General features: G+C 44.1%; 1 protein-coding gene across 1 annotated transcript in view; it reads right to left on the reverse strand.

The window, feature by feature from the left end:
- The window catches only part of AKT2 (AKT serine/threonine kinase 2), a 78,057-nt gene that overhangs the window by 20,489 nt on the left and 44,980 nt on the right, over positions 1 to 12,588 (reverse strand). Inside the window, exons 3-5 of the mRNA XM_073598499.1 lie at positions 5,705 to 5,839; positions 5,513 to 5,624; positions 5,237 to 5,399 (exon numbers count right to left, since the gene is read on the reverse strand). Coding sequence (XP_073454600.1) covers positions 5,237 to 5,399; positions 5,513 to 5,624; positions 5,705 to 5,839 — 410 coding nt within the window. The remainder of the gene's footprint in view (positions 1 to 5,236; positions 5,400 to 5,512; positions 5,625 to 5,704; positions 5,840 to 12,588) is intronic.

Below are 12,588 nucleotides of genomic sequence, written 5' to 3' on the forward strand. Positions count from 1 at the left end.
CAGGGGGCCACCGGAGCGTCTGCAGTGTCCACCAGAGGAGCCCGTGACCTTGCCAGAAACCTCAGTACTGTTCATTTAAACCAGGACGCCAACAGGTCTACCTCGGGAGTGCCCCATTGGAGACATATCCAATGAAACATGTCCTGGTGAAGGGACCACCCCGTGGACCAACACTAGCCGACTGAGGCAACTGCCTGCCATTTTTCCACTCCTAGAATGCATACGGTGGAGAGGGCTGGAACAAGGCGTTCTGCGCACCGAAGGATCCTGGCTACTGTCAGGGCTGCCAACACACCCTTCGTTCCGCCCTGGTGATTGACATAGGCCACCGCCATGGCATGGTCCGACTGGATCCGTTCAGTAGCCCCTAAAGTCGACCTCCATGATCCATACATAGTCTGATCGCTTGAAGTCCCAGGATATTAATTGGCAGTCAGGATTCCTCCAGTGTCCAACGACCCTGACCTCCAGTCCCAGGACAACTCCCCACCCGGACAGACTGGCATTGGTGGTGACCACTGTTCAATACAAGAGGAGAAAGGATGTGCCCTGCCGAAATCCCGGAGAGCGAAGCCACCAGGCCAGGGACCCCCGGTTTTCTGGCTCAGCCGAATCTGATAGTCCAGAGACCTAGGGCACTTTACACCAGGATCTCACTTGAAGTGAGCTTGTATGGAAACTAAGCAAATGGAACTGCTTCGAGGCCCACCTGCGAGACAACAGTAGTTGAAACGCAGCATGCAACTTCTGGAGTTTGTCCAGAGGAAGAAACACTTTGGCCAGAGATGAAACCAGAGTCAGGCCCAGATAATCCAATTTTCTGGTAGGAGCCGGAGCAGACTTCAGGTAGTATAGAAGCCAACTGAAAACTGAGGTCTGTATAGCGAGATACGTTGCCCCTCAGGGAAGGCGAGGACTCTGCTTTAGGGCTGAAACAACTAATCGATTAATTGACAATTAATCGATTACTATTTTCATAATCGAATAATCGGCCAGTAACCTAATGGGGTTAAAAAAAGCTAAAATGAGTCCTTTATAGTGCAAAAAGAGCAAATCGCTACTGTAAATATTACTTTCACAGTTCTACAGTAAAAAAAAAAAATGAACCCCTTACATTAGCGATTATCTGTACTTTTTTTTTTTGGTACTATAAAGGGCTAATTTTAGTTTTTTTAACCCCATTATATTACTAAACATCTTAGACCTGGTTCACATCTGTGTTTTTTGGTGCTTTTTGCAGAAACGCACTACAGTTCATTTACATGGTTTCCTATGGGACACGTTCACATCTATGCTTTTTTCAGCCGCTGCCCATTTGGAAAGGGTCAAGGATTTTTTTAACGCAAAACTGTGCTTTTTTGGTTTAATATACTTCAATAGAGAAGCTGCAGAAGAGCATGTAATGTGTTTTTGCAGCAATTTGAGTTTTTTTTTTTAATCTGCTCAACGACAAATTGTCCAAAAAAAAAAAAAAAAAATTGCAAAAAACGCAAATCGCAGCAAAATCACGTGCGCAAAAATCACAACGTACAGCGAAAAGCACTGCAGAAACAGATCAAAAGCAAACTGAATAGGTGTGTACCGAGCCTTATGCTGGCCACACGGATCAATTTTCAGACGAGAATATTCAGACGAAAAATCTTTGTACATTCGCTGAATAAAAGAATGTTGTTTGAAATTTTCACTTGTTTTTAACATTCTGTTTTTAAAACGAAGGTAAATTTCTGAACGAAAATCACATACACTGTCTGAAAATTCCTTTGACCAAGAATTTTTCTATTATTTCCAAATGTTCCCGTCACTATGGTTGAAAATGAACGTCGATTTTACCCCACTAATGATTAGAAAATCGAACGAACGTTCTTAAAATTACACTTTTTTTTTTTTTTAAGGAAGACATTTGTTTTTTTTAAATAAAAAAAATGTGATCTCTGAGTCTGATGATATTTACCAGATTCACCCTTTAATAGTATATACAGTATATCTCTCCTCTAATAGTATATCTCTTCTAATAGTATATACAGTATATCTCCTCTGTTATTCTTAGCATGGATTAGATATTTTGCTCCCTAACCATATAGTTGGTTATTTATATTTACCACTGCATAGAAATATTTAAGAATAAATTGCCTTTTTTTTAAAAACTTTACATATTAACTAAATTATACACCACACTTTTTTTTTTTATGGTTATTAACCGATCGATTAATCGAAACAATAAATCGGCCAACTAATCGATTATGAAAATAATCGTTAGTTGCAGCCCTACTCTGCTCGCAGAAGTTGTTAGTCCAAGCAGCCCAGGATCGCAACCCCCCCACTGACGTAACCACGCCTGAACTGGAGCCAACACCTTTGTGAATACGCGAGGGGTGGAGGCGAGACCAAAAGGTCAACACCGTGAGCGGATAATGCTCTTTTTCCCCAGTAAAATGGAGGAAGTGTTTCGGGCACATTTTGGAGTGCGTAAATAAGCATCCGTGATTTCAAGCCTGAAAGTCCCCACGATGAAGGGACGCCACCACCGTGCGGATGGACTCCATTCTGACCTTCTGTACCTACTGGAACTGGGGCAAGCACACCCTGAAGCAACAGGGCTTGCACAGCCCCAAGGAGAACAGTCCAGTGACAGATGCCAACTGGAAGGAAAAAAAACCTTTTCGGGGTTCAAGGCTGGAACACTAGGACATAAATGAGGGTGCGCCTTCATGCTGAAGGGGCCTCGTCCGTGGCTCTAGGGAGCCCCGCTCTCGGCTCACCTGACCAGGTCCATTGCGTGCCAAGAAGAAGGACCACATCCGCTACAAGGCCCTTTTCCCCATTTCAGACCGTAGAAGAGATGTACACTTACCTCCTGTGAGACTCGTAACAATGTTATCCAGAGTAGCCCCCTAACAGACAATTGCCTTGAAATGGTAACCTAGTCAGAGCTTTTTTTTTTTTTTTTTAGAAGCCCAGTCCGCAGACCAACACTTAAGCCACAATACATGTCTAAGCACCACTGCAGAAACAGAGAGCTTAGCAACCAGGGGAACTGCGTCCAAGAGGCATTGCATACAAACTGCAGCCCCCAGACCAACTGGTCCACCAACTCTGCGAAAGCAGAGGAAATCTGCTCCCCCTCCAGGTATGTCAGCCGGATCCTTAAAAACCAGAGACTTAACTACCAGAATCATGGTCGTCTTGAGCAACCTAGAGACAGGGGGATTCACTACTGGTGGAAGAGTCCACTCTTTAAGGAGGGACCCCACAAAGGGGTACCTCACAGCGAAGCGTCTTTGGAACCACAAAAGGGACGCTTTGGACACTTACAGTCTTTACGAACAAATTTTCCAAAATAGGAGGGAGAAGGGGACACTTTTGCCATGCGGGACAGTTTATGGGTGCCAAGGGGATCAGCACCTCCGCCGCAGCCACAACCTCACCAACTGACAGGATAGGGAGTGGGGCCACCAACCCCGCAAGGGGGGCCACATCCACGACGGCAGAGCCAGACATAGGATGTGGAGGAGAACCCCAGAGGGACCGACCACCCCAGGGAAGGAGAGGAGGGGGCCCCTTACTTACCGTTCCAGCGAAGTGCGCGCGTAACGCTCCCAGACAGATCCTCCTCACCACCGAAGTGGGGAGGCTGCCGGTCATGAGGAATGCTGCGACACAGGCCGAGACCCGATCATATGCGACCTTGTGAGACATTTAACTCGCATGGCCGACCTAGCGCGTATCTGCGGTCTGCACACGCTGGCTGGCCAGACTGGGGTGACCACTGGATCTTAGTGCCCAGCCCGTCGTCCTGTCTGGCAGTTGATTGTAGATCTCACAGGAAAAAATCCAAGAGAAAAAAGTAGTTTAAAAAGCAAAAACAAAAAATTGCCAGGACCAGAGATCCCAGCAGGGAACTAGGTCCTTACGCCTGACTAGGCAGAAAAAAAACGGAAGGCCTATAGCAAAGAGGGGGGTGTATATCACCTAGGACTGCCCAATGGGCGTTATTTCTGCCTAGTGTCCTACTCCTGTAGGGGGCGATATAACCCTATGGTTCTGAATAATGGAGCGCTGAGTGTCAATGAACGAAAGAGAAACTTTTAGGTTAAAACAAAACTCCAAGAATATTTTAGGGGTTATGTAGTTGATAAAAAGACACTAGTCCATTTAGTTCAACCTGTGTGGATGTGTGTTTATGTCAATACCCTTTCCCATATCCCTGTATGTTGAGTTGGATAGTGCATGAATAGTCACAGCAGAAGCCGATCAGCGGGTGCCGGCCAAAGGATGACCGCTGGCACCCGCTCATCATCGAGGAGAGACAAAGAGCTCTGAGCAAGGCAGAGCTCTGTACTGACAGCAGGGAAGTGATTTTCTTTCCCTCCAAAGCAGGGAAAAAACAATCCATCACATCCTTTAGTAAAAACAGCACACAGTGTACGCAAAAAACACCAGCTAGGCACACAGTTAACCCTTTGATCGCCCTAGATCGGGGGTCAGCAACCTGTAGATCGCGATCTACCAGTGGATCGCAGACAAGTGACTGATAGATCGTGATCTGGGCATGGTGACCCACCATCCCAGAGCATCAGAGTACAATACAGAGGGACTAATTGTAAAGTTAGAGCTGTAGTAGGGAGCAGGAGCCACATAAGCCGATGCTTCCTCTGTAGTGCTGGCTCCTGTCTGATACGGAGGGATTCCAATAGTTCTCCACCTCTTATCACGGCTAGCGGTCTCCAGAGTGGTGCCAGTAGCAGAAAAGAGGAGATCTTCAGGTCAGTGTGAAGCAATACACTGAGCATAATAGTATAGCGCTCCTTTTACACTGATGTGCTGCAGTTTACCCACACCGTGGGTGAAGTGCAGTGAATGCAGAAATTTTGGTGCCCTTTAGAAAGAGCACCACACCTGCAGGAGATAATACAAGTCAGGGGCAAAGCACAGCTAACCCAGGAAAGTTGCAGATGCACTGTGCTGCACCCGCAGTGCAGGTAAAATGCAGCACATCAGTGTAAAAGCATACTTATAGGGGGCTCAAAACTAAGGGTTCATTTATATTTGTAGTTTGGGGGGCTGGAAACCCATAGTTAAGATTTGTGGCCGCATTTACTTGAATGAGTTGCAATTGGCAGGCAGCATTCTCATTATGGAGGAGAGCAATGGCAGCCCTCATATTTCTTATGACAAGTGTCTTTTAGGACATGATTTAGAACAAAGTGGGGTGTCTTTTCAGAGCTTCTTCACTTACTGCTTTAGATCGCCCCTTCGATATTGCCAAATCCATCTCTTCTGTGCTGGTTGCATCACTCGGAGAACTACTCTTGAAGTCCATGGCCTCCTCATCCTCTAGTTCAGAATCTCTGTTCTTTAAGCTGTTGGCAACGGTTTGGATTGCTCTCATCCATTCCTCCCTTTCGGATTACAAAATAAGTAATAAGACGTCATTGTAGCGTCTCTACCATCATTTACAAAATCTATAACCAGTTGAAATGAGCAAATCAGTCAGCCAAGGGCCTGTGTGTACCTTTCTTCAGGTGTGTCAACATGAAATGTGCGCTCAATAACCGTTGTCCACTGTAAGCATCGTATCACAAAGGTATTGGGTCTGGGGCGCTCCGTCTTCATGAGCTGACATTCTAAATGAAAGGAAATTGTAGAATGAAGACACAGATATAGTTGTAATGTCTCCAGGAATGTGAAATGATTAGGTGCTTACCTCCCACAGTGAAGTTGTTAAGAGGGGGCATAGATACACTGTGCTCTGAGGAATCTGGCTTTTCCTTATACCCGATGAAGGAGCCATCGCTCTTCAATAGGAAGTACCTGGGCCTCCAGGTCTTTATATATTCACCTGTGAAAACAAAAAAAAAAAAAAAAAGGGAGGACAACATTAGAAATCTCTACATACATAAACTTACATAGTAAAGGCGAAATGGTTTTCTTTAAATGTTTTTAACCAGTTCCCCTCTAAAGCCATTTTTATTTTTTGTAGACATTAAAATCTGCATTACATATTTTCTGAAAGCATAGGCCTTGTAAAATGAAATGATGGCTGTCGCAATTTTTTATATTTATATAAATTCTCTGTGCGCTACCAATCAGTGCATATAAAAAAAAAAAAAAAAAAACCAATAACTCAAATAGAGTTGCTGCAAAACACATAAATGTGTTACCCACATCAAAAAAATTGCAATATAAAAAAAATATTGTTGCGCTACTCAATAATAAACTATACTATATGATGCAAAACAATAATGTGTGATAATAAATATCAAACACCAAATTCATCACAGTATCATCAAAGTGATAAACCAATAAAAAAGTCTCGGTCAAAAATGTCCATCACACGAAAGACTTATTTTAAATCCATGCTCCACCTCAAATGAAGGTGCTCCTTCACTGGAAGAAATAGCCGCTCACCTGAAATACAGGACTCAAAAGCATTCCGGTTGGATATAGATCACTCCCATCCATCAGAATCCCTCCCCCCCCAGGCAATCTGAGGACAGAACTGTAAGATGGCAGGTTCCCGTTAAATCCTCTTATATGGTGGAAGCAGGTTCCCTTTAAATCCATGGCAACGGACTCCCCAACTGGTCTGCTAAACAGGCTCACCCAAGAGGAAGCCTCCAATCCTCTAATACATTTAATATAAAACTAATCCATACAGCAGCAAAAACAGTCACATTTCCTACTCACATTTACAAACCTGCTGCCACCATATAGGAGGATTTAAAGGGAAACTGCCACCTTACAGTCCGGTCCTAAAGCCTTACAGTCCGGTCCTAAAACCCACATGACAAATGTCGGGCGGTATCGGTCAGTACGGTAGAAACTGGCTGACATTTGGCCTGTGTGTACCCGTTGGCTTGTGTCAGACGGGTCATGACGGAAAAAGGTATGTCCATCGGCATCTGATCAGTGCTCTCAGCCAACAGTGGAGGTTCTCCGAGAAGAACTTCCACTTCCGATCGCCTAGGCCAGTGGTCTTCAAACTGCGGCCCTGGGGCTGGATGCGCCCCTTTGCTTGCTTTAATCCAGCCCTTGGGACACCATTCCATCCACTGACAGCAACAATGGGGCAAAATTCCTTCCATTGATACCAAAGATGGAGAATAATACTTTCCATTGATACCAACGATGGGCCACTATTCCTCCCACTGGCTCCAGCAATGGGTATCATTCCTCCCATTGACAACAATTTAAGGGCACAATTCCTTCCACAGACACCAACGATGGGGTACTATTACTCCCGCAGACACCATAGAAAGGGCACAATTCCTCCCACAGACACCAATGACGGGGCACAATTCCTCCCATGGATACCAATGATGGGGCACAATTCTTTCTATTGACACCTATGATGGGGCGCTATTTCTCCAACTGACACCAACAATGGGGCATGATTCTTTACATGGACATAAATGATGAGTAGGGGTGCAACATATCGTCACCAATCCGTGATCCGAGCGGTTCACCCTGCTCGGATCGGCACACCCGCGATCTGCGGAGTGCGCCGCTGCCTCGGCCTTAGGAAAGGCCGCGGCTTTGGCCTAGCTCTGGAGCGGCGGCCATCTTGGTACACCCAGCGGCGGCGGTGAGCTATTACAGTGGGGGAGATTTGTGGATATTACAGTGGGGGAGATTTGTGGATATTACAGTTTGAAAATTGTGAATATTACAGTGGGGGAGATTGTGGATATTACAGTGGGGGAGATTGTGGATATTACAGTGGGGGAGATTGTGGATATTACAGTGGGGGAGATTGTGGATATTACAGTGGGGGAGATTGTGGATATTACAGTGGGGGAGATTGTGGATATTACAGTGGGGGTTATGTTTATTTGTCTTGTCGTTTTTTGTTTTTTTTTTTGTACGATCCGAACCGTGAGTTTTTTGATCCGTTGCACCCCTAATGATGAGGCACTAGTCTCACTGACACCAAAGATGGGACATTTTTTTCCACTCCCGCTGGTCTGGCCTCCCTTAAGTCTGAGGCTGGGTTCACACTAGTTTGGCGCAAATTGCAGCTCCAGTTTCCCTGCGAAGATAAAAATGATTCATTCAGGGGTTCCTCTCCGTTGTAGCTGAGGATCAGCTGACCAGGGACAGGGGGGAGAGAATTCCTGTTCACAATGGAACACATCTGATGCGTGTTTCCATTGAAGATTATGTGCTTGCAATTCACATCACACTGCCTCGAAAACGCACACATTTTTGTGCAATGCGGATGCAACGCACATATGTGAAACACACCCATGGAAAAGAACATTTTTTCAAATGTTCATGCGAATTGGATGCGGTGTAAGCTGCATCTAATTCACATGTGTGTAAACCCAGCCTGAAGGACAGTAAACTGGCCCTTTGTTTAGACAGTTTGGAGAACCCTGGCCTAGGCATTCGGAATGGAAGTGGGTACCTGCTCCTCTTCTCCCCTAAAGCTCCATTCAGAAACAGAAGCGGGGGAGGAGGCCTTAAAGCGGAACTTCCCTTTGTGGATGGAGCTCCGCTTTAAATAAAGTCTCAGAAACCTTTCACCAAGGTCTTATGTACACGGGACTTTTCTCAACCTCTCCTGAATGCTGGAATATCACAGCTAGTAACCCACATTTAAAAATGTGTGTTTAGCAGCATTTACAAGCTGCATTTGGACCTCTCAAATGATTAGAAAGCACTAAAAACAAGTATTTATTAACCATTTCAGCCATTCTGTGAGGAGACAGTGAGTAGCAGCTGAGAAAGCAGTGTGCTTGTAGCTAGCTGTTCTTTTTTGGTTGGTTTGTTAATATGGATCCCATGATGAGCCAAGTGTGAGGAAATGCTCCTGATGTTGCTTTTGCTGAGGCTCCAAAGACATAGAAAATTGTGAGAGGACCAGAGTTCATCGCTACTGGACACATCCATTGATGGCTCAACGCATGTCCACAGGATACGTGTTCAGCTGTGTAATTACCCAGAGAATTTTAAAAAATTTTACACGCATGTTAATTGCCACCTTTGACGTTCTCTTGGGAAAGGTTAGACCTCGTCTAGTTTGCATGGACACCAACATGAGGAAAAGCGTGCCACCAGAGGAACGTCTGTTGGTGACTCAACTTCAGCGTCAAGTAATGCAAGTCGTGTATTGTAAAGCATAACTGGCCGATGAGGGGAAGGCAGTGATAATTGAGTTTTTGGTGCGTTTTTTAGCATTTTCCAGGCTCAAAAGTAATAAATAAAATGTTTCCCTTTAAAAACGCATCTAGACAAAAAACACACCTAAATGTGGGTACCCACGTTTGGCGCTTGAAGCGCCTCTAAACTCAGCTTCTGAATGCATTTTTTTGGGGTTCCAAAAAAAAGCCTCTAAACTCAACTGCCTGTAAACCACCCTGTGTACATGTACTGATAAGATAACAGAGGAGAGTTCAGGAGCAGTTGAAAAAAAAAAATGCCCAACTGCTCCTAAACGTCTGTTTACCAGCAGCAGTGTACATGAGGCTTTAGTGCAAACACACACACACACACACACACACACACAATATAATGCCCAGTGGTTGGGTAAAATATAAAATAAAAAAGGTTGCGTTGAGTAAATAGGCTCCACATTCTTTAACTGTGTGCACCAATTATATTGCAAAAAACAAATGGTACCTAAAATTCTCCATAGGCAACTCATATACAGTTCAGAGTTAACCATGAATTATGGCCCTGGAACCATTTACTTTCACTGAAATGTTTGTGGTGATGCCTCCTATGTGTGGTGCAATTGCAGTTCACATACGCATCCTGTGCAACATTTGCGGTTGTGTGCAGGGTTACGTTTATTTTTTTTAAACCCCCCCCCCCATTTAAATTTACTGCTATCTAAGAAGCCCTATCTGTAATGTATACGTGATTGGGCGGCTATAGAGCCACCCAGGTCACATTCACATGATAGCTTGAAGTCAGCTGAACAAAACGTTAGCTATGAGCTGGTTTTAAAACGCTTCACTCTGGAAGTACGTAGTACATACAAAGAGGCAAAATAGTTAAATATACAGTAATAACTTGGATTGCAAGTAACGTGGTTTATGAGCGTTTCGCAATACGAGCCATTTTTAAAAAAATCCTGACTCGGTTTGTGAGCGTTGTCTCGCAAAACATGCAGGATTCAAGCCTCTGGGGTGTGACTCCACCGTGTCTAACATGCACAACTATCCTAGTTTTGCGAGTTTTCCTAGTTATCCTAGCTAGCTACCATAACCCTGGTATTGTCTTCTTCAGCCGGCGTTCCGGTTTCCGATAATAGTAGTCTCTGTGGCTGATTCGTCGCAAGATCGCTCTTATTGTCGATGGGAGAGGGGCCCCCTCCCGCCGCGCTACGGTGCCCTCCACCACTTACCGGAGCCATCGGCGGAGGCGATCCGATCCTTGCCCTTGCTGGGTATGGAGATGAGGGGAAGATGGCCTCCACCCCGTCTATACCATTGCAGGGCAGAAGCGATGTCAAAACATCACTTTCGCCCATAGCTCTTAAAAGGGCCTTTTTTTTTTTTTTTTTATATTGCATTTTAGTGTAAATATGAGATCTGAGGTCTTTTTGACACCAGAGCTCATATTTAACCTCCCTGACAGTTTTCCCAAGTGTGGCTTGGGGTTAAATTTCAGTCCCATTAGCAGTAACCCCGAGCCACACTCGGGATTGCATTGCAGGATCCTGGTGCGGCTTTACTTACCTTGTCCCCAGGATCCTGCGATGTCCCCCGGCAGTGTCTGCGGGCTCAGTCCTCTGCCGGAAGCCTCTCCGTGCCAGGCTCCGTTCCCTGCGAGCGTCGTGACGCAGGGAACGGAGATTACAGTACTGTATGAAATTATTTCACATCCCTTTGGTCCCCAGTGCTTTGGCCCATGCCCTGCATGCAGTTTTATGTTATATATACTTTTCTTTCTGCCTGGAAACTGGAGATTGTCCATAGCAACCAAAAAGTGTCCCTTTACGTCAAAAGTTGCTTTAGACCAGCTAGAAAACAGCGATAATAAATTAGAACACTTGCAAAATTGAGCGATAGTGAATCGTGGGGAAATTTTATTATTATATTATTTTTTTAAATTATTTATATTTATTATATTATAATTTATGTTTTTATGTTTCAAACTTCATCATACCCGGGATATCTACTAGACTCTTGTTTGGACAGATTTAAGTGTGTTATTGTTAAGAATTGCAGGCCTACAATATAAAACGCCAAATTTCCATGCAAAATAATTGTACCGCTTTCAGCACCTAAAATCCGAAATAATCATACCGACCAGGGAGGTTAAGAGGTCCTGTCATGCTTTTTTTCTATTATGTAAAGGGATGTTTACATTCCTTGTAATAGAAATAAAAGTGACACAATTTTTTTTTTTTTTGAAAGAACAGTGTAAAAATAAAAAGTAATTTTTTTTTAAACGTGTGAAGCGAACACATACATGAGTAGCGCCTGCATATGAAAACAGGGTTAGCCACGATCGGTAGAGTGAGAGCAATAATTCTAGCTAGTAACTCAGAACATGCAACCTGTAGAATTTTTTAAACGTCGCCTATAGAGATTTTTAAGGGTAAGTGTTTGTCGCCATTCCACGAGCAGGTGCAATTTTGAAGTGTGACATGTTACATGTTGGGTATCAATTTACTCGGCGCAACATTATCTTTCACAATATAAAAAAAAAAAATGGGGCTAACTTTACTGTTGTCTTATTTTTTAGTTCAAAAAATTGTTCTTTTTCCAAAAAAAAAGTGCGTTTGTAAGACCGCTGCGCAAATACAGGTAAAAGCCAGTAAATTAGAATATTTTGAAAAACTTGATTTATTTCAGTAATTGCATTCAAAAGGTGTAACTTGTACATTATATTTATTCATTGCACACAGACTGATGCATTCAAATGTTTATTTCATTTAATTTTGATGATTTGAAGTGGCAACAAATGAAAATCCAAAATTCCGTGTCACAAAATTAGAATATTGTGTAAGGGTTAAATTTTGAAGACACCTGGTGCCACAAACTAATCAGCTGATTAACTCAAAACACCTGCAAAGGGCTTTAAATGGTCTCTCAGTCCAGTTCTGAAGCCTACACAAACATGGGGAAGACTTCAGATTTGACAGCTGTCCAAAAGGCGACCATCGACACATTGCACAAGGAGGGAAAGACACAAAAGGTTATTGCTGAAGAGGCTGGCTGTTCTCAGAGCTCTGTGTCCAAACACATTAATAGAGAGGCAAAGGGAAGGAAAAACTGTGGTCAGAAAAAGTGTACAAGCGATAGGGATCACCGCGCCCTAGTCAAGATTGTGAAAAAAAACCCATTCAAAAATGTGGGGGAGATTCACAAGGAGTGGACAGCTGCTGGAGTCAGTGCTTCAAGATCCACCACCAAGAGACGCTTGAAAGACATGGGTTTCAACTGCCGCATACCTCGTGTCAAGCCACTGTTGACCAAGAAACAGCGCGAAAACCGTCTCACCTGGGCTAAGGAAAAAAAGAGCTGGACTGCTGCTGAGTGGTCCAAAGTCATGTTTTCTGACGAAAGCAAATTTTGCATTTCCTTTGGAAATCGAGGTCCCAGAGTCTGGAGGAAGACAGGAGAGGCACAGGAT

This window comes from Aquarana catesbeiana, linkage group LG09 (genome assembly GCF_042186555.1).
Source record: "Aquarana catesbeiana isolate 2022-GZ linkage group LG09, ASM4218655v1, whole genome shotgun sequence".
NCBI lineage: Eukaryota > Metazoa > Chordata > Amphibia > Anura > Ranidae > Aquarana > Aquarana catesbeiana.